The 20522-nt window shown below is 41.4% G+C and overlaps 1 protein-coding gene across 8 annotated transcripts in view; it reads left to right on the top strand.

Moving 5' to 3' along the window:
* AMOTL1 (angiomotin like 1) overlaps positions 1 to 20522 on the top strand; it is a 122695-nt gene that overhangs the window by 37039 nt on the left and 65134 nt on the right. Inside the window, exon 1 of one of the 8 annotated variants that reach the window (XM_061628788.1) lies at positions 384 to 414. The exons of 5 other annotated variants lie outside the window; for them this stretch is intronic. In XM_061628788.1, coding sequence (XP_061484772.1) covers positions 399 to 414 — 16 coding nt within the window. In that variant the 5' untranslated portion in view covers positions 384 to 398. Of the gene's footprint in view, positions 1 to 383; positions 415 to 644; positions 659 to 17681; positions 17803 to 20522 lie in introns of those variants that run through there. 2 more of the 8 variants (XM_061628793.1, XM_061628792.1) reach the window with 2 other exon arrangements.

The following is a 20522-nucleotide window of genomic DNA, read 5'->3' as shown; positions in this document are numbered from 1 at the left end:
ATCACTTTCCTAACTGCAAAAAGTACTTTCTTTTAAAGTAGATTTGTTGCACTAAAGCAAGAAAGTACTTTAATGACACAAAACTAAATTCCCAGTATGTGATTGAATACCTCTCATAACGTACTGACATTCTGGGAGAGAGAGAGAGAGAGAGAGAGAGAACGTACATACCATACATTTAAAGTGCATTCCCTTCCCCCGCCACACACAAAAAAATCAAAAAGTGTAGTTTGTTAAGGGGGCTTGGAATTATAGCTCTGGGAGGAGTAAACCACAATTCCCAGGACTTTTTTTGGAGGGGAGATGTTTTTAAATGTATGGTGTGTACACAGAGAAATCGAAGCGTCAGAGCGACAAGAAACAGGGCCTTTACATCAGTTGCTCCAAGTCTGTGGAAGATGCTTTTCTCTGAGGGTCATGTAACTCTGCCTCTCTATTAGCTTGTTCAAGAGTGTGTGAAATACAATTTTGTGCCATTTGGCCTTTAGTTCAGCTGACTATTTAGCTTGTTTGGTGCTGTTTATTTTGTTTCTTCTCTGCAGTTTTTTTTTTACAGCGGAGAGTAATTGGGGTATTTTTGTACACTGACCCTGAGCGTGTGTGGGTAAAGGTGTCTAACAGCTTATTTTGAATAAATAAGGAACATTAGAACAAAGTGGTAAGGTTTATCACAACTAGTGCTCTTTTTTTGTAAAAGAGTGTTGGTACTCATGTTTTGATAAAAGTGCCGTGGGTACCAACATAAAATGGCTGCCAATGGCAGCAAAAGAGAAAAGATGTGATGGTGCTTCGTAACAGTCAGTGGTGACACAAACAACAACAACAAAAAGTCCTGATCAGAACAGTAGGCACAAATGTATCTGGGTCTGTGTGGATTCTGTGAATGCAATAATCTTACTGTATACGCTGCTTAAAGAGTTTTGTGATTAAGTGGTCTACAAAACTTTCTAAATAAATAAAATGGGGGGAGGAGAGAGAAAACTGTGTGCAGGAAAAATATGTTGCAAACCAGTTCTTTATTAAAAGAAGGTAAAATATAGTACTGGGCACAATTACAAAATAAAGTTAATATGAATTATTATAATTAGATAAAGTTTAATGACGTTAAAAACGAAGTGCTTATTCTATACTGGTGTTTCTGATGTTACAATCTTCTTGCCCCACAACTCGAGTGCACCCTGTGCCCTAAATCTCTCTCTCATCTAGCAAATCCATTTCCAAACTTTGCAAAACTCTGTTATTCAGCAAACAGAACTTGTAAGCAAGGAAATGTGTGGTTTGTATTTTGTTCCAAATGCTGATTTTGGTATTCTTAGAACAGAATTTTAGACCTGCTGCTGAAAAATAATCAAAACAATAGTTACAATGATTGCCATTCTATGTACAAGATGGTGTGTCTCAGAGCATATGGTGAGTGGTGGCAACACCTACAACCATCAAAGATAGAGAATTACATATTTTGTATGTTTGTTGGCATTCTTTTTGCTTTGATTCTTTCCTGTGTTACTACTGTTTCTACAGAGAATCTAACCTCAAAAATTATATTTCTCTTATTATTCATACTAGAAATCTGTGTCAAATTTATTTTTTATTAATTTCAAAGCCTTGTTATTAGTCAATGTCATATGATGATGAAGACAGCTTTTTGTGTTTCAAACTGGAGGTTTGTTCTGTTTTTATTTTGGGTGCATCAACAGTTGGAACTGAAACTTCAGTTTGATGTAAAATCAGACTGATCACAGTATGTTGCTACTTAAGTAATGAATCTAGCTGTTGGAAAAAACAAACTTGGCCTGCCCAAGATGCATGTGTTCAGCCTGCTATGCTTAAACCACCCCACTTAAGGAAAGGTGGGCATGGTCAATTAAAACCATAGAGCACACAAAGAAATTTTCTAGAATATATTTCACCTCCACTATTTTATCTTGTGCAAACTGGAGACTATTATGCAAAATAGTCAGTGCCATTATTCCACAATTGTTTTTGGAGTCTTTTAGTGTAAATTATGCAAAGTGTTGCTGTACTCCACATATTCACAGAAACAGAAGCATAAGAAAACGCTTCACTAAAATTGCAAAGTAAATCAAACATATTTAAAGTGACTATCTGAACTATATCATCTGTCTTAATATTGTTGCTTCCTCCCTGCTCAAACAAGATCAGCACAGCACATGTCTTGTTTCTGTTACTTGGGCTGATTGCAGGTGTTGCCACCAGTCACCATATGCTCAGAGTCACGTTACCAAATTCTTCCAAGCTACACAGGAAGTGGGTTGGACTGTGAAAGACCAGCCCAAATGCAGTACAATATCTCAGAGAGGTCAGGTCTCCTGCTCCCCTGGTGCATTCACTATAGCTGCCCAATTTCCCTGCTTTTTAAATTTGATAGAAATATCTGTGGGCTATTGGTACATTCTTAAACTGCAAGGGTGTTTTTTTTTGCCTGTTAGTGAATTTCTCTGCTTTTTCATCCGAGAGGTAAGAAATGGGATCCTGTGCAAGTTTTGCTGAGAATGGATTGATCATTTGCATGCTTATTAAGTTCAATGGAATTTATTCCTCTGCAGTCATGATTAGCATAGGTGAAACTGACTACAGGGGAGGAGGAGAATAGGGAGAGAAGGAGGGCTGGAGTGGGAAGGGGAGGAGGAAGAAGGGAGGGGAGGAAGAAAGGAGGAGGAGGAGGAGAGAGGAGGAGGGAAGGAGAGTGAGGGAAGGAAAGATAAGGAGGAGATAAGAGAGAGAGAGGGGAAAGGCAGGTCTGATCATTTGCATGCTTATTGAGGTCAGTGGGATTTATTCCCCTGCAATCATGCTTAGGATAGATAGGGCAGGGGATTGGGTGGGCGTGCACTGGGGAGAGGGAAAGCCCCTTTCCTTTCCAAAAGGGAAACATTGTGAACAATATCATTGTTTTTTAGAGTTTTCTCCACCTTTTTATTCTACAACAGGCACATGTAGTCTCCTATCCAAATTTAAACCAAAGCTGTCCCTGGCCACATCCACACCAGGCCTTTATTTCACTTTGGACAGTCATGGCTTCTCTCAAAGAATCCTGGGAAGTGTAGTTAGTGAATGGTGCTGAGAGTTGCTAGGAGATGCCCTATTCCCTTCACAGAGCTACAATCTCCAGAAGAGGGGCTGATTGTTAAACCACTGGGCCGCTGGCGCTCTGTTGGGAATAGGAGTCTCCTAACAACTGTTAGCACCCATCACAAATTACACTTCCCTGGCTTCTTTGGGGGAAGCTATGACTGTTTAAACTGAAATAAAGATCTGGCGTGGGTGTAGCCACCTGATTAGCCAAGCCAAACAGCTGTGAGTTTGGCTTTTACAACACTGAGAGTTGGTTCTTACTGAGCATGCCCAACGCTATAATAGACTTCAATGTTAAATTTCTTAAATTAATTAAAAAACAGCCATGCATTTTTTTAACTTTTAAACTGCAGAAGATGAAGGTCAGAGTATGGGGCAAGGTCAGTAATAGGATTCCAGGTACTCTGTGAACATGGCTGATTTTTAATTAATTTCAACAAATTATGAGACCACTGACAGAAAGAAGTCCAACAGGCGTCTGGATTTTCTCTCTCTTGTTTTACACTTTGAATTCTCGATTCTCTCTGAGTGTTTTGTGTATCAGCATGAAAACTTAGAGGGTTGTTAAGCAAGCGTTTCTGAGTTCAGGACTATAAGTTTTGTAAGGTTTTGTTTTGAAATGAGCTTAGGGGAAGCATCAGAATGGCATGGCGGGTATTTTCAATTTAACATTGCAGAATGCAAAAAAATCCACGCTGGTTATAGTATAACATCCACTCTTGTGGCTGTAGAACCAGTGCCAATTCCCTTTCAAAAACTGAGAAGTGAATGGCTAGGACTGTGTTTTATACCTTGTGCAGTGAGAATGATGTGGTTTGCATAAGAAAAACCACACACTGGCCTTAACAATGGGCTGGCTAATTGTAGGAATAATTCTAAGTAAATGATCCTAAAAAGGTCTTGCCTTGGCAAATGGCCTGAAAAAAAGAGAGAAAAGAGCAGGCAAACTGTGTGTTGACTGCTCTAAATGCCAAACATACAAGAGGGATTATCTTCTATTATTTACTTCCAGGGTTCTTTCTTGCTGGAAACTGCAACTGTAGTTAAAAGGATTGAGACTGCAGCTCAGTACAGAGAAACCTAGTGTGGTGCAGATGAATGAAGGCAGAAAGTATTGTAGTGCACTCTGCACACTAGAGTGATATGGAAATGTTTGGTGGTAGCTATTATAGTATTCTTTATTAGTAAAGTAGGGTGGATTTATTTAAATTGATAGATTGGATCCAGACTAACAGTGCAATCTGAGCTCCATTCAGTTCAGTGGAGCTTACTTCCAGGTAAATGGAGTACAGTAGGGCCCCACTTTACGACGCTTTGCTTTACAGCGATTCTCTAATACAGCGGTCTCAATTAGACGCAATTAGACTAAAGCCCCACTCATACGGTGCTTGTTCCGCTTTTACGGCTGTTTTCTGGCATCGGGTTCCGCTTTACAGCGGGGGTCCGGAATGTAACCCGCTGTATGAGTGGGGCCCTACTGTATAGGATTTATTTCTTTACTATATTTCTAGACTGCCCTCTTCCATCAGGATCACATAGCGGTTTGCAACATTTGTATTAAAACAGCACTAAATGCTACTAACTAATGCTAAGAGCTACTAATTTAGGATTGCAGCCTATGTTACAAGTACTTAGTTCCCATTCATTTCTGTAAGACCTAAATGCAGTGGCTGCTGATGGTTCCATGTCAGTGAGACAGCTTCTTGAAAGTTTGTACTAAAACCTGGAGCGGATTCCACTGCCCTTCTGACATGTAGCCACCAGCCACCACTGCCTAAATGCAACTAATCTACTTAAAAATGCAATTTAGTCTAATCCTCTAATTCTAAATCCTCTAATTTAAACCATCAAGACAAAGTTTCCAGTTTTATTATATTTCCCGATCAAGCATGGATACTACTAATGCATTTCTATATATGAAGCTGACTTATGTAAAGTCAGACAATTGTTCTATCTAACCTAGTTTTGTCTAATCTAACTGCCTATCCAGGATTTTAGGTAGAGGTATTTCCCATTACCTGATACTACCTGGTACTTTTTTATTTTAAGATGGAGATCAAATAAAAGGAAGCTTTGCATCAGATAGACCAGGGGAGGGGAACCTTCAGCCCATGGGCCAAACTTGACCCACCAGGTCTACCCATCTGGCCCCTGAGGTTGTTTTGGGAAAGCCACACCCACCCGCTCTACACCTGACATCATGTAGTGGCAAATTGAGAGTTGGAGAATTCCTTCATGATAGTCACAGTCCCTCCCCCTCCCCCTTTTTTTGCTGCTGAGTTGAGAATGAGATCCTTGTTGATGCCTTCTCCCACCACAACAGACATCCCTAGAAGCCAACAGGCATGAAACTGGAGACTGTTAGCTACTGAGAAGAGGCTTCTCAGTGGCTGACTCACCACCTTTCACTGGCTCCAGTCAGCAGGAAAGGACAAGGAAGCATGCTAGAAGACTCTTCCTTTCATACTGATTGGCTCGAAGGATGCTGGAGACATCTCAAAAAAGTAAAGGGTCTAAGACACACACCCCTGCAAGACCCTGGACTACTACACCCCTGTATGATACATGAGGTCAGGTGTAAGGCAGGTAAGGGCAGAGCTTCAAAGGAACAATCGGGAAGTTAACCTGGGCTCCTGATTGCTCCTTTGCTGGAGCAAGGCTCCAACCACCCAACAGCTGACTGCCCATCAGCACGCCTTGATTAAGGAAGGGGAACGTTGTTTCCGTTGAATAACCACTTCTCATGCCTGGCGCTGCTCTTGGAAGCCACCCTGCGTTGAGCTTTTCAACCTCTGATGTTGAAGGTTGAAAGGGTCATTATGGGGTGAGCTTTGCAAGCCTTCTCACGCTCCCTCTTTCAACCTCTGATGTCTCTTGGCTCCCACGTCAGGGGCAGGGGAGAAAGGGTTTCTCCCCTTCTGTTCCCCCAACCTGCCACTGGTGCCACCACTGCTGGTGGGGGAACTAAAGGAGAAAGTCTTTCTCCCCTTCGTTCTTCCTCCCCTCCCCATTGCTGCAGCTGCAGGAAGTGCAAGAACGAAGCCTGCATTTTAAAATAAAGGTTTCTTTCTCAGTCTTCCCTCTGTGGAAGCAGAGGCTTGGGAACCCTGCAATGGATTTTTGACAGGCGGGCAGGACAATCCACATGTCAGTCATGTGATACCACAATGCTGTCATGTGATTGACAGCTGGGCAGCCCCCCCTTCCCGGCAAATTTGGCCCATGAGGGTGATCCTGGTAAGGATGTGGCTTGTGAAGGCAAAAAGATGCCCTGCCCCTGAAATAGAGCTGTGTGCTACCATGAACTGTAACCTTAAACCTCACATCATACAGCCAATGTGCTTTTGCAGTGTATGTGTTTTGATCCAGGAGACCAATTTTGAAATTGAGGGTCTGTGTTTGGCTTTCTTTGAATATACTGAAGGACATGAAGCAAGACCACCTTTTTGAAGGCTAAGTGCCCAGAACTTTCCAGAAGTGAAGTCGGGTAGTTATTGGACAGAATACTGTTTTTCCATGAGATGGAAAGTAAGCAACTGTGCTTTTTGGCTGATAATTCAGAGGGAGAGACTTATCAGCACAGAACTGCCCCGAATGATTTATGATTATTTCACTTCTGAGCTGTATGAGTTGTCATCTGGTCAGCTGTCTTTGTTGCCCAATCTGCTTGGCTGGGGTTTTGTAAATGTTACTCATAGTATAATGCTATTTTAAAAGGTTTTTATTTGATTATTAATCATTTGTGCTGTACTTGATTTTTATTCCATTTTGAGATGAATTTATTTTTTGTCATGTTTGAGTTCTGTTTGGTATGTTGGTTTGATTTCTTTTGTATTGTATTTGACTTCCACTTTGTATATTGTTTTGAGATTTCTTTATACTGTATCTGGTTTTTATGTTGTATATTGATTTTAGGGTGTATGTGTTTTTGTATTGTACTTGATTTTTATTTTATTTTGTACATTAAGAACATAAGAACATAAGAAGAGCCTGCTGGATCAGGCCAGTGGCCCATCTAGTCCAGCATCCTGTTCTCACAGTGGCCAACCAGGTGCCTGGGGGAAGCCCGCAAGCAGGACCCGAGTGCAAGAACACTCTCCCCTCCTGAGGCTTCCGGCAACTGGTTTTCAGAAGCATGCTGCCTCTGACTAGGGTGGCACAGCACAGCCATCATGGCTAGTAGCCATTGATAGCCCTGTCCTCCATGAATTGGTCTAATCTTCTTTTAAAGCCATCCAAGCTGGTGGCCATTACTGCATCTTGTGGGAGCAAATTCCATAGTTTAACTATGCGCTGAGTAAAGAAGTACTTCCTTTTGTCTGTCCTGAATCTTCCAACATTCAGCTTCTTTGAATGTCCACGAGTTCTAGTATTATGAGAGAGGGAGAAGAACTTTTCTCTATCCACTTTCTCAATGCCATGCATAATTTTATACACTTCTATCATGTCTCCTCTGACCTGCCTTTTCTCTAAACTAAAAAGCCCCAAATGCTGCAACCTTTCCTTGTAAGGGAGTTGCTCCATCCCCTTGATCATTCTGGTTGCCCTCTTCTGAACCTTTTCCAACTCTATAATATCCTTTTTGAGATGAGGCGACCAGAACTGTACACAGTATTCCAAATGCGGCCGCACCATAGATTTATACAACGGCATTATGATATCGGCTGTTTTATTTTCAATACCTTTCCTAATTATTGCTAGCATGGAATTTGCCTTTTTCACAGCTGCCGCATACTGGGTCGACATTTTCATCGTGCTGTCCACTACAACCCCGAGGTCTCTCTCCTGGTTGGTCACATTGTTTTGATACTTTTCTATGGCACTGGACCTCTACTTTGTACTGAAATTTTGTTCTGTTATATTTTATTTCAATTTTTTGTACATTGCTTTGAGATTCTTTGAATATAAAGTAATTAAGAAATTTTCTAAATAAATAGTTGAAATACTCATAGTTTGCACAATAATAAATACAGTATACCTGACCTATTGTGTCATAATGGTTATCTTCAAAAATCATATTTTATTACCTCTGCTTTGTTCCTTTGTACAGAAAGCAGTTCTTAATTGAAGATCCAGTATAGATGCAATGAGAAACCATGATTTACTGCTACACTTGCTGCAGCAAGCCTCCTTCTTCTCGTTCACGATAGATCAGAAGCATCCAGTTCTGGTTTTCAACTGACTGCAGTTCCCAGTGACAGATGATAACTGGGAACTGGATTTCATAGAATCATAGAATAGTAGATAGAGTTGGAAGGGGCCTATAAGGCCATCAAGTCCAACCCCCTGCTCAATTTACTCAAACCAAGGATGGGAAACCTGTGGCCCTTCAGATGATGTTGGACTTCAACTCCAGTCACCCCCTGCCAGCATGGCCGATGGTCAGAGTGTGATGAAAGTTGTAGTCCAACAACATCTGGAGGATTCGTTTCTCCAACTCTGCTTTAAACTATGGTTAGTGAGAAAAAGCTTGGATGTGAATTTACTGTTTCAATTCTGTCTGTCATCACTAACTATAATTTACCCAACCATGGTTTGGTATTATTTCTGAACCATCCCAAACAATAGTTTGCTCTAAAGAGGAGGCAACTCCTTGAGTGAGAGAAGTTGAGGGAAGGAGGCACATTAGCACAAGACTTGTTCATATCGCATGTGAACTAGCCTGATGTCTTTGACAGAGGGTCATTGATTCAGTTTTCAGGAGGTGTAGAACTCAATAAATTTGTTGAATTGAATTCCAATGTCATTTTAAACCAGATGAATGTTTAAGGGATATTTAATTTAACTGTAATTAAATAAAATTAAAATACCTATTTAAAAAAACAATTTTTATTTTCCCTATTATTAAAGCAATGTAATGAATTCATTATGACTGCCTTGCAGATCAAGATCAACCAAGTTATGATTTGATCACTTCTGGATATATGCATAAAGATATTATAATTAATGGCCAAGCTTTTTTGTTCTTTTCCAAACTGTATTGGTGCATTCCAGCGGCACCATTCTAGAACTCATGCCCAACATGAGAACGTTAAAAAACCCTACTGGATCAGGCCAAAGTCCAGCTTTCTGTTTCCCACCTTGGCAACAAGATGGCCATGGAAAGCCCACATGCAGGACATGAGGGCCAGGGCTGTGGAGTCAGTATGTCAAATCTTCGACTCCTCTATTTTTCTACTGTCCGACTCCGACTCCTTCATAAATGGCAAATGTATATTAATTTTTCTACTGTCTGACTCCGACTCTGACTCCTTCATAAATGGCAAATGTATATTAATGTATTAATATTAATAAATTACATTTCTACCGACTCCGACTCACCCAAAATTGCTTTCCACTCCATGACTCCGACTCCACAGCCCTGATGAGGGCAATAGCTATGTCCTTCTGTTGTTCCCCATTGCTGATATTCAGAGGCATGCTATCCCTGATCCTAAGGTAGCACATAGCCATCTTGACTAACAGCAATTTACTGTATAGCATTTTCCTCCACGAATCTGTCTAATCCCCTTTTAAAGCCATCTAAGTTGGTGGACATTGCCACTTTTGTTCCCTCCCCCCAGAAAATTCACTGCTAGTTATGATGTTTGTTGCATCATAATGCATTATGGGGGGATTATACGGAGATGTGCACTCAAAAAGCCCATCCCAGCTGGTGTAAGACTACAAAAGACCACTTTTATACTTGTTTCTTGGAGCATAAGCCAGCTGTGTATGGTTTAAAAGTGTAGATTCAGTGTTAGTGTTCTGTGTTTTATGCTACAATCTGTTTGTTTTAAAGGAAAATTAGCTCCTACAGTGATCAAAACGTTTTCAAAATTGTAACTGATACCTTGCCTCTGTAGTGGTGATCATAACTAGGTCATTCCACATAGCTGTATGTGTTTGTCACAGAAAGTGCAGAACTTGGTATTTGCTCTAAAATTCAGAGTAGGTTGGCCATGGCTGGATAGCAGACTGGAATGAGAGCTTAACAAGCCTTGGCCTAGCTCTAAGACAGGTGTGAAGGTTGATTTAGGTGTGAGTAGACAGGGATCAGAAAGTGCAGGAATGTGGTCACGAATGGACTGAAGGTTCAGCCCTGGATCAGAAGGTATGGAGCAAAAGGTGACAGGAGATAGACATGGGCTACATTCACAGCATACGTTTATTCCACTTTAAACAGTCATGACTCCCTCTCTCAAAGAATCTTGCGAAGTGTAGTTTTTTGAAAGGTGCTGAGGCTTGCTTGTTGTTGTTATGTGCCTTCAAGTCAATCCTGCTTTCTGTATATGTTCTGCGTATAGATTAAACACATAGGGTGATAAAATACATCCCTGTCTCACACCCTTTCCAATTGGGAACCAATCGGCTTCTCCATATTCTGTCCTTACAGTAGCCTCTTGTGCAGAGTATAGGTTGCGCATCAGGACATTCAGATGCTGTGGCACCCCCATTTCTTTTAAAGCATTCCATAGTTTTTCATGATCTACACAATCAATGGCTTTGCTGTAATCTATAAAGCACAGGATGATTTCTTTCTGAAACTCCTTGCTCCGGTCCATTATCCAACGTATATTTGCTCAAGTTGACTTGCATCCTTTTTTCTGACTCCCCCCCCCCATTTTTTTCACTCCCCCCCCCCGGACCTTCACATCTCTGCCCAGGGGTTCTGAAACTTTGTCAGAATGATCCTTCCAAGGCCAATGAGAACACATGAGTTTTCCAGAGGGTATGTCCTGGTTGGCCAATTTGCACCTTGAAATATGAAGAACGGCTTAGGCAGTCTACACCTCATTATGTGATCTGCTTATCATCTGCTTATCATCCAGTTTAAACAATTCCCCATTTTCTAAAAAAATCCCAATAGTATAATTAAATTCCTTAATACAACTCACAAAATACAGTCACCTGTTGTTGTTATTATTATTATTACTTATTACATTTGTATACCGCCACATAGCCGAAGCTCTCTGGGTGGTTTGCAACAATTGTTATGTGCCTTCAAGTCGATTACCACTTATGGTGACCCTATGAATCAGCGACCTCCAAGAGCATCTGTCATGAACCACCCTGTTCAGATCTTGTAAGTTCAGGTCTGTGGCTTCCTTTATGGAATCAATCCATCTCTTGTTTGGCCTTCCTCTACTTCTACTCCCTTCTGTTTTTCCAAGCATTATTGTCTTTTCTAGTGAATCATGTCTTCTCATGATGTGTCCAAAGTTTGATAACCTCAGTTTCTGTTCTAGTGATAGTTCTAGTTTAATTTGTTCTAACATCCAATTATTTGCCTTTTTTGGAGTCCATGATATGCACAAAGCTCTCCTCCAACACCACATTTCAAATGAGTTGATTTTTCTCTTATCTGCTTTTTTTACTGTCCAACTTTCACATCCATACATAGAGATCAGGAATACCATGGTCTGAATGATCCTGACTTTAGTGTTCAGTGATACATCTTTGCATTTGAGGATCTTTTCTAGTTCTGTCATAGCTACCCTCCCCAGTCCTATCCTTCTTCTGATTTCTTGACTATTGTCTCCCTTTTGGTTAATGACTGTGCCGAGGTATTGATAATCCTTGACAAGTTCAATGTCCTCATTGTCAACTTTAAAGTTACATAAATCTTCTGTTGTCATTACTTTAGTCCTTGATGCTCAGCTGTAGTCCTGCTTTTGTGCTTTCCTGAGCATTCATTTCAAATCATTCCTCGTTTCTGCTAGTAGTATGGAATCATCCGCATATCTTAAATTATTGATATTTCTCCCTCCAGTTTTCACACCTCCTTCATCTTGGTCCAATCCTGCTTTCTGTATGATATGTTCTGCGTACAGATTAAACAAATAGGGTGATAAAATACACCCCTGAATCAGAACCAATCTGTTTCCAACCAATTCCTCTCAGTCTAACCCGCCTCATATGGCTGCTGTTCCATTGAATTCTACAGGATTTACTTCTGAGTAGGTCTGGTTAAGATTACAGCCTAAATTCTTGTATAATATATATAAATTTTTAGTGCCTTTAACCAGAATGATGCATCCTTGTACTATACAGCCCCATGTCCTATCCCCCCACCTGCAAAAGTAGTACCGCTTAAGAGCTTCAACAGACTCTTAGTCTGGTCTGATTAGTACAATTTGATTTACCTGGGAATAAGGCTCATTAAATATGAACAGACTTACTTCTGAGTAGACATGTGGACATTATACTATAAGTTAACTATACAGTGAATTTTTAATGAGTGTCTAGGTGTGTATTCGTGGGTGGATGCTCTAGGACTGTCCTGTTACTTTTTTTGGCAGGCACCCCCTCCCAGGATCCCTCTGTCTGTATAGCCTGAGCCCATCAGCTCAATTGATCTTCCCTCACTGCTGCTGACAAAAGAGGGGGAGGGAGAGACACTGGAGCTTAAAAAAGCCCTGCTGGCCCCTTCTCTTGATGCACTCACTGGAGTGCTGTGCTGCTCAGCTCTCTGTGTGGCAGGAACTGACTGTGCCGGCCAGAAGGAAGGAAGGGGAGGCGGAAGCAGCTGTGCGCACATGCAGTGCAGGCTGAGAAGTTGGTGGTGCGCAAACCAGCCATTAATTTTTTTAATGAATAAAAAATTATTCTCTTGGCTTTTTGTGACCCCCCAGGATGGCTTTGTGCTCCCCCTGGGGGTTCCGATCCATAGGCTGGGAACTACTAATCTAGGGCCCTTTGTTTTCTGTTTCAGTGCTTGCTGGCAAAACACAGAACACTATAACAGTCTGCGCTGGATAGTAGGTAGCAGTTTGTATTGACATACTCAGGCAAAACCAGACAGTCCATTCAGGACTGGGCACACCTGAAGGCTGCTTTAATTGCTTAGCGTGGCTGGTGTTGCCACACAGCACACCGATTAAGTGCAATGGTTCACCAAATGGTTTGGAGAATTTATTGGCCGTACCTATTGGCTTTACACACCGTGGCTTAGAACATAAGATAAGGGAGTTTATGGAAGGAAAGGTTCCTGCGTCTTCCTACCCTCCACAACTGCATCACTACACCCCACATTGTTCAGGAGAGTCCTCTGATTCTGCAGAGAGCCTGGGGTTGGGGGGCACAGTTGGCTACAAGGGGATAGAAAACTTTTCTTCAGTTAACTTCTTGAAGTTAACTTACCATAGGCTGCTATTTTATACCTGATTACCTAAGAGTATGCCTCACTGAAATCAGTGGGTTTTAGTTCTGAGTGAACATGATTAGAATTGCACTGTTTGCATTCATTGTTGTTGTTGTTGTTGTTGTTGTTGTTGTTGTTATTATCTTTATTTATACCCCGCCATTTTTCCAAGGCTTCCAGATAAAAAATACATATAATTAAAAACATACAAAGCAATGCAGCACCCTTCACGCCCTATCAGCCTTCAATTCCAAAGGCTTGTTGGAATAGGAAGGTCTTTGCTTGTCGGCGGAAGGACTGCAAAGAGGGGGTCATTCTTACCTCCCTAGGAAGGGAATTCCAAAGCCTAAGGGCAGCCACCAAGAAGGCCCTCTCATGCGTCCCCACTAGTCGTACTTGAGAAGATGTGGGTATTGAGAGAAGGGCCTCTCCTGAGGATCTCAGGGCCCGGGCAGGCTCATACAGGGAGATACGGTCTGATAAATAGCCTGGACCTAAGCCTTATAGGGCTTTATAGATCAACACCAGCACTTTGAATTGTGTCCGGAAACAGACTGGCAACCAGTGGAGCTTTTTTAACAGGGGGGTAGTATGGTCCCTGTAACCAGCCCCAGTTAACATTCTGGCTGCAGCACGTTGTACCAACTGAAGTTTCCGAACAGTCTTCAGAGGCAGCCCCACGTAGAGTGCGTTACAGTAATCTAAACGGGATGTAACTAAGGCATGTGTCACCGTGGTCAGATCAGACAGCTCAAGGAACGGGCGCAGTTGGTGCACTAATCTTAATTGTGCAAAAGCACTCCTGGCCACCGCAGAAACCTGGGCCTCCAAATTTAATGCTGAGTCCAGGAGCACACCCAAACTGCAAACCTGTGTCTTCAGGGGGAGTGTAACCCCATCCAGCACAGGCTGTATCCCTATTCCCTGATTCGCCTTACGACTGACCAGGAGCACCTCTGTCTTGTCTGGATTAAGCTTCAATTTGTTCACCCTCATCCAGTCCACCACTGATGCCAGACACTGGTTTAAAACCGAGACAGTTTTCTTGGAATTAGGTGGAAAGGAGACATAGAGTTGGGTGTCATCAGCATACTGATGGCACCGAACCCCAAACCCCCGGACAACCTCTCCTAGCGGTTTCATGTAGATGTTAAATAGCATAGGGAATAAAACTGAGCCCTGAGGGACCCCACAGGCCAATGGCCAAGGGGTCGAACAGGAATCCCCCAGCACCACTTTCTGGGTTCGTCCCTCCAGGAAGGAATGGAGCCACTGCAAAACAGTGCCCCCAAGTCCCATCCCAGTAAGGCGGCCCAGAAGAATACCATGGTCGATGGTATCAAAAGCCGCTGAGAGGTCCAGCAGAACCAACAGGGATACACTCCCCCTGTCCATTTCTCTGCATAGGTCGTCCACCAAGGCGACCAAAGCCGTCTCTGTCCCATAACCAGGCCTGAAACCAGATTGAAGTGGATCCAGATAATCTGTTTCATCCAAGAATCCCTGGAGCTGGGAGGCCACCACATGCTCTATTACCTTACCCAAAAATGGAATATTGGACACTGGCCGGTAATTATCCATTATGGAGGGGTCCAGGGAGGGCTTTTTTAACAAAGGCCTTACAACTGCCTCCTTTAGGCAACCTGGAACTCTGCCTTGTTGTAAGTCAGTATGCTGTGTTTATGTTTATGAAGGACTAGCAAACACACTCCATGCTGTTTGAAAGGTCATCCTTTGAAAGGACCATTTGTGCTGTGCATCTAAAACAGGAAGGCATTCCCCAATGAATTTTGCAGATCTTTTTAATAAAAAAAGTCTTTTGTTGTTATTACTTTGTTTTCACAGCTGAATAACCAATTTCTCCCTCAGTTTCTTCCTAAGATCAAATATTAATGGAGAGTAGACTGACAAGCTGATCCAGCAAGCCTCCTGGTGTCTAATACATATGACAGATTTATAGGCAACATGAAAACTGGTAATTAGACAGCTGAATTCAGAAGTTGCTGTGGAGTTAATTGCAAAAGCCCCCTAGGTAAATAGTCTCCACCAGTTTTGGAGCTGTACTGTGGAGCATGGCTGTGCTGGCTGGGGCTGATGGGAGCTGTAGTCCAAAACATCTGGGGGGCACAAGATTGGAGAGGGCTGCTCCATGCAGTAGATCAATGGGCACAATGTTGGCTGAAAATATTTTGGTGCCTGAAGTAAAAGATCAAAATGGCAACTTCTCCTCACATGTTCATTAACGTGTGATTTAATCTACAGGTGAGCAAATGGAAGCTCCATAAGAGGAATTATGCCCCACAGTGGATTCTATCTCCTCTTGCCCAGCATCACCATGTGGTTACCTTGGTAACTGCCAGGGGCCCAGCATCCCAGTAGGGCCTACTGCTGCTGCCTTCCCTGTCCCCCTCCCCTTGACAAGTGTTTCCATCCAAGTGGCTGCCATTTTAGTTTCCCCACATTGGCCTTGACATAGCATCATGCTGGGGCTATAAGGTCCAGAGGACTCAAACCAAGGATCTGGCAGCAGGCTTAAGCATCTCAACCTCTATTCCATGGGTGAGGAACCTGGTGCCCTCCAGATGTTGTTGGACTCCAACTCCCATCATCCCTGAACATTGGCCATGTTGGCTGGGGCAGATATGAGTTGGAGTTCAACAGTATCTGGACAGCACTATGTTGGCCACCCCTGTTTTATGCTGCCTGGGCATTTTTTAGGCCAGGAGTTTATCAAGTAGCCTGAGAGGGAGAATGAGAGAGTGGTGGTGGTGGGGAGGTTGATTTAGTGTAAAAATGTATATATCCCCCATTCTGCCATTGATAGAGCCAAAAAAGTACAAGGCGCAATTCAAGGACACTATATTTAATGCTGAATAAAGTACACCAGAAGACATTTTCTTGCACAGCCATTTACTGCCATCCTCATAATATTTTTTGGAAATTTGATGGGTGTATTACATGTCTTATTTCAAATTACTTTTTTTTATCTCCATGGGCTCATATATTTTAAAGAAGGGAAACATTGGAAAAAATACATTGTAATCTTACTGAACCTTCTTATTGGATAGTAGGGAATCCATAGCTACACATAAATCGGGTACAGAATGAGTTATACAAAAAATTAAATTTTTTTCTCCAAAAAAAAGAAAGAAATTGCTGGAGGTTTATTGAAATGTTTGCCACGGATGACTGCTTGATGGAGAACATCAGGCTTCATTAAATTAAATTAATTTTAAATTAACTGTCAGAGTGAAAGAAGGGCAAGAGAATTAGATTAGATGACCACGATATCTGTGGACTCATGGAACTGAAGACAGCAGTACAATCCTCTAAATGTCTACTCAGAAGTAAGTCCCAATGGAACTTACTCCCAGGTAAGTGAGTATAGGGTTGCAATGTTAAAAAGGCTGTTTGGATATCTTAAATACAGAGAGAATCACTAGCCTGATCCAGAGATAAGTTTGCCCAATAAGCTGTTTTAGGGCATACCCCCATCACAGACTGATATAGCTTTGTAAGAACTTTCCGTGCTGTTATCTGAGTTTGATTAAGTTGGCTGATTTTGCTGAATACAGTAAAGGGGACGGGATAGTGAGATCCTGCATCCTTTTATTATGAGTCATGGTACGGTATGTTTTCAACCCAGCTAACACCTTTGTTGTCTCTAGCTGAGTAAGGCAAATTAATGTTGACTGCCCCAAGGCAGTAGGAGAGATCCTGCCCAGAATAAAATCCTAATGAAAAGGATGTGAGTCAACTTCAGCTGGATTTACTTCTTTCTTTCCAGATGCTAACACTGACCGCTTTCTCTGTAATCCCCAGTTTAAAAACAATGCTAGAGTAAGACACTTGCCCTTTTTCATCAAATGATTAAATAATAAAATGATGGGCTTTTGCAGTTTGAGAGACTTTGCTGGCGGGTGGGGGGGAGAAACTACTTTGTAGACCAAGAAATTAATTTGTCTTCATTTCCCGCTCTGGATCTGATACAGGATTTCCAGATTGTGTGTGTTCGTGGGCATACACACATATATTTGGGGTGAGATATAATTTGCCACGTCAATAGTTTCAATACCCAGACACCGCTGTGATAAGCTGCTTTCCTCTTGCAAAAGAAGTAAAATAAAATTGTCATTGGAATCAAATTTGTGAGGGGCTTCCCTGCGGGTTTACATGCTGTGCTTACTTCACCTGTCATGAATTAGTGGTTCACTTGACTACTGGATTACATCACTCGATTGGTTGCTTTGTGACTCTCCGCAAAAGGTGTGGACCAGCTCTATTGATAAATATTTCAATCACTTTTAGGGTTAATCCGTGAGAACTCATTCACAAACACAAGCTGTCCTTTGAAGGAATGCACATGAATGTGTGAACTACTAAGCTGCCAAAAGTAATGTGAGCAGTGGCAGAGTCTTTGCCATCTGAAGGAGTACCTCCTCCCATGTAAACCTGCCTGGGTATTGAGATTTTCTGAGGCCCTGCTGGCAGTTCCGCTGCCATGTGAAGTTTGTGGTGTGATGTCATGTGAGACGGCCTTTTCTGTGGTGGCCCCTAGATTGTGGAATGCTCTTCTCTCCAAGGTGCGTCTAGCCTCATCACTGTATATGTTTTGGCGTCAGCTCAAGATGTGCCTTTTTGCACAAGGGAATGGGAGATGTTGCATGGTTGAATTGTATTGAGTTCTCTTGTAATCTGCCTTGAGACCGCATGATGAAGGTGCACTATAAATGCCTCTGGATGAATGAGTGCCATATGGGAACTGAAATGACCAGGTTACTGTGTGTAGTTGGCTTCTCACTTCTTACTATGCCAGAACTGGCAAGGATCCCCAATGTACTAATCTGGCCATGTGAATTGATGCTTGCAGAGAAAAACTATGTTAACGTGCAAAAAAACCAAAACTAAAACAATCATCATTTGATGTTAGCTTTGGACTGTGGACACTTATTTTGAAAGGCGGCATATAATAATATATATTTTTTTAAAAATGAATAAGTTAGCTAATTCTCTTCTCATTTTTTTGAATTTGAGGGTTAGGGAGAAATATGATGGTCTAGGTTTACCTGCATTAAATTTGCTCACACATGAATTTAGTTAGAATGTGCCTATGTATTATATCTAGCAGCACATTCCGTAAAATCTGACATCATTGTGCAATTTTACTGCTACAGCTAAGCAGGTTCAGCCCTGTAAACTGCCTACATGGGAGACAACCCAGGAAAATTATATAAACTGTTCTGAGCTTATCAGTGGAAACAAACAAGTATCTCATACTTAAAATACTCTTGGGGGTTGCTTCTTGTAGCTATAATAGCCCCAATGTGGAATAATGAAGTATTTGGCTGGGGAGTATTCGAACTGAGGATCTTCTGATCTCTTTCATAGAGCCCATCCATTCCTCCTTTTACTCTGCATTCTAATCCCCTTTTATGTCCATTAATTCACCAGTTTCCATATGGTGTTCCCCACCATTTTCAACTTTCTCTAGAGAAATCTGCACTTCCCGTACCCTGCTATAAACCAATTATTATTTCTGTCCCGACTATTAACTGCCCTAACCTCTGTAGTGAGGATGTCTTTCTCCACTTTTTTTATTAGTGCGTTAGATCCCATCCTCTGTCCACGCCTCATACTTCTTTCTTACAGTTCATTCCTGCTTCCGGTACAGAACTGGGGTACTTACTCCTTCTGGCTTCTGTGGCTGTATCCCATTGCTTTTTTTTAAACTACTCTTTTGCAATCAAACATAAAATTGAATGTTTAATGAATAATAATTCATTTAAAAATTATTTTGCAATATTACACAAACAATTCATTGAAAACACAGAATGCATATCTGTATTAGTAAATTTTAAGCAGTATGTACAATGTTATATGATACAGCCCAGATAAGGGTATTTTATTAAAAAAAAGTTTCAATAAAGTTTGTTAATAATAATAAATAATAATTTGCTCCTTCTGCAGTTGAAGGAGTTTCTATTTAAACACCAACCTGTGCATGCGTGTTAATAAAAGATACGTTTTTGCGCTCTTCCGGAAAAGTGCATGAAAATCAAACTAGTTATGGACCAATCACCATAAATGGTGGACAAGAAGTTGGGCTTGTGCTAAATTGGTGGCAGGGACCATGTGGAAGGGAATCTGGCAAAGGAAGGGAAATTAGTGAACAACCCATGGGGCCAATGAGCTTATAATTCTCCCTTCTTTGTGATATTTACTGTATTAAACTCAAACACAGCTTCCATATTGCATTCTTGTATATAGTCTGGGTTGTAGCCCTTTGCCAAGCACTGAACTTTCAAAGCCCTGGTTATCTCTTCCACACAAATTAGGGAATGATGTGTGTGCAGTTTCATTCTAGGGTTTTATTTAAATTTCCAGTGATTAAATTTGCATGGCTACTGCAATAAACAATGAAATCACGAATGGAACATATTCCACAAATCACTTACTTGGGGCTGGTGTAAATTCGACATTGTAATTTGAAAATTGGGGTTTTGGAAGATAATGCTGATGTGTATTGTGTTGTATAAATTGTAAACATGCTATAATAGAGAGTTTATATTTGAAATATAATTAAGAGCATGTTTGTTACTGATGTTTGTTACTGACTTCCCCCCAAATGATTTTATTGGTAAGTATGACATTGGTTAAAATAGCATGAAAAACAGGGAATAGGCATTATTAATCCAAAATAATACCTTCTGGAAATATATGCATGAACTATGGCCATAGAAGAACATAGCTGCTACATTAGAATATGAGTCTGTAGACAGATGGAAGCATTCATGTATAAAAGTGTATGGTATGGGGAGGTTTGATGTCATTGTACAGATGCAGGCAATATATCATATAATCAGTTTTTCTCATGACAGTGACCTCTAGTTTGTATGAATGTCCTGTATATTATTTTCTGAGGCATTGTCCAGTTGTAAAGTTTATGGACAAGAAAATACTACATATAACTAAAATGTACCGCAGCAAGATGTGTATGTATGTGTGTGTGATAAATAAGCCACTAGTATTGTCTATATGGGGTGTTTTGGACGTAATGGGTAACCGTGGGCTTAAATGCTTCTCTGTCCCCTCCTCTTACATGCCTGCAAGGATGTCAGAAGTGTTCACTTCCCCCTTTAAGCAAATCACAGTTCCTTGAGTTCAGATGTAATAGGGAACTGTGGTTTGTTAGAAAAAACAAGTTCAAATCATTCTTTCAGATCTTGGCTTGTTCTGAAACCATACTTTAAAGAAGTGATTGGGAATCTGTGGGATCTAGATGTTGTTGGACCCCCAACTCCCA

This window comes from Rhineura floridana, chromosome 5 (genome assembly GCF_030035675.1).
Source record: "Rhineura floridana isolate rRhiFlo1 chromosome 5, rRhiFlo1.hap2, whole genome shotgun sequence".
NCBI classification, from domain to species: domain Eukaryota; kingdom Metazoa; phylum Chordata; class Lepidosauria; order Squamata; family Rhineuridae; genus Rhineura; species Rhineura floridana.
Note: the sequence above shows the minus strand (reverse complement) of the source record. Positions and strands in the feature narration are given on the sequence as shown.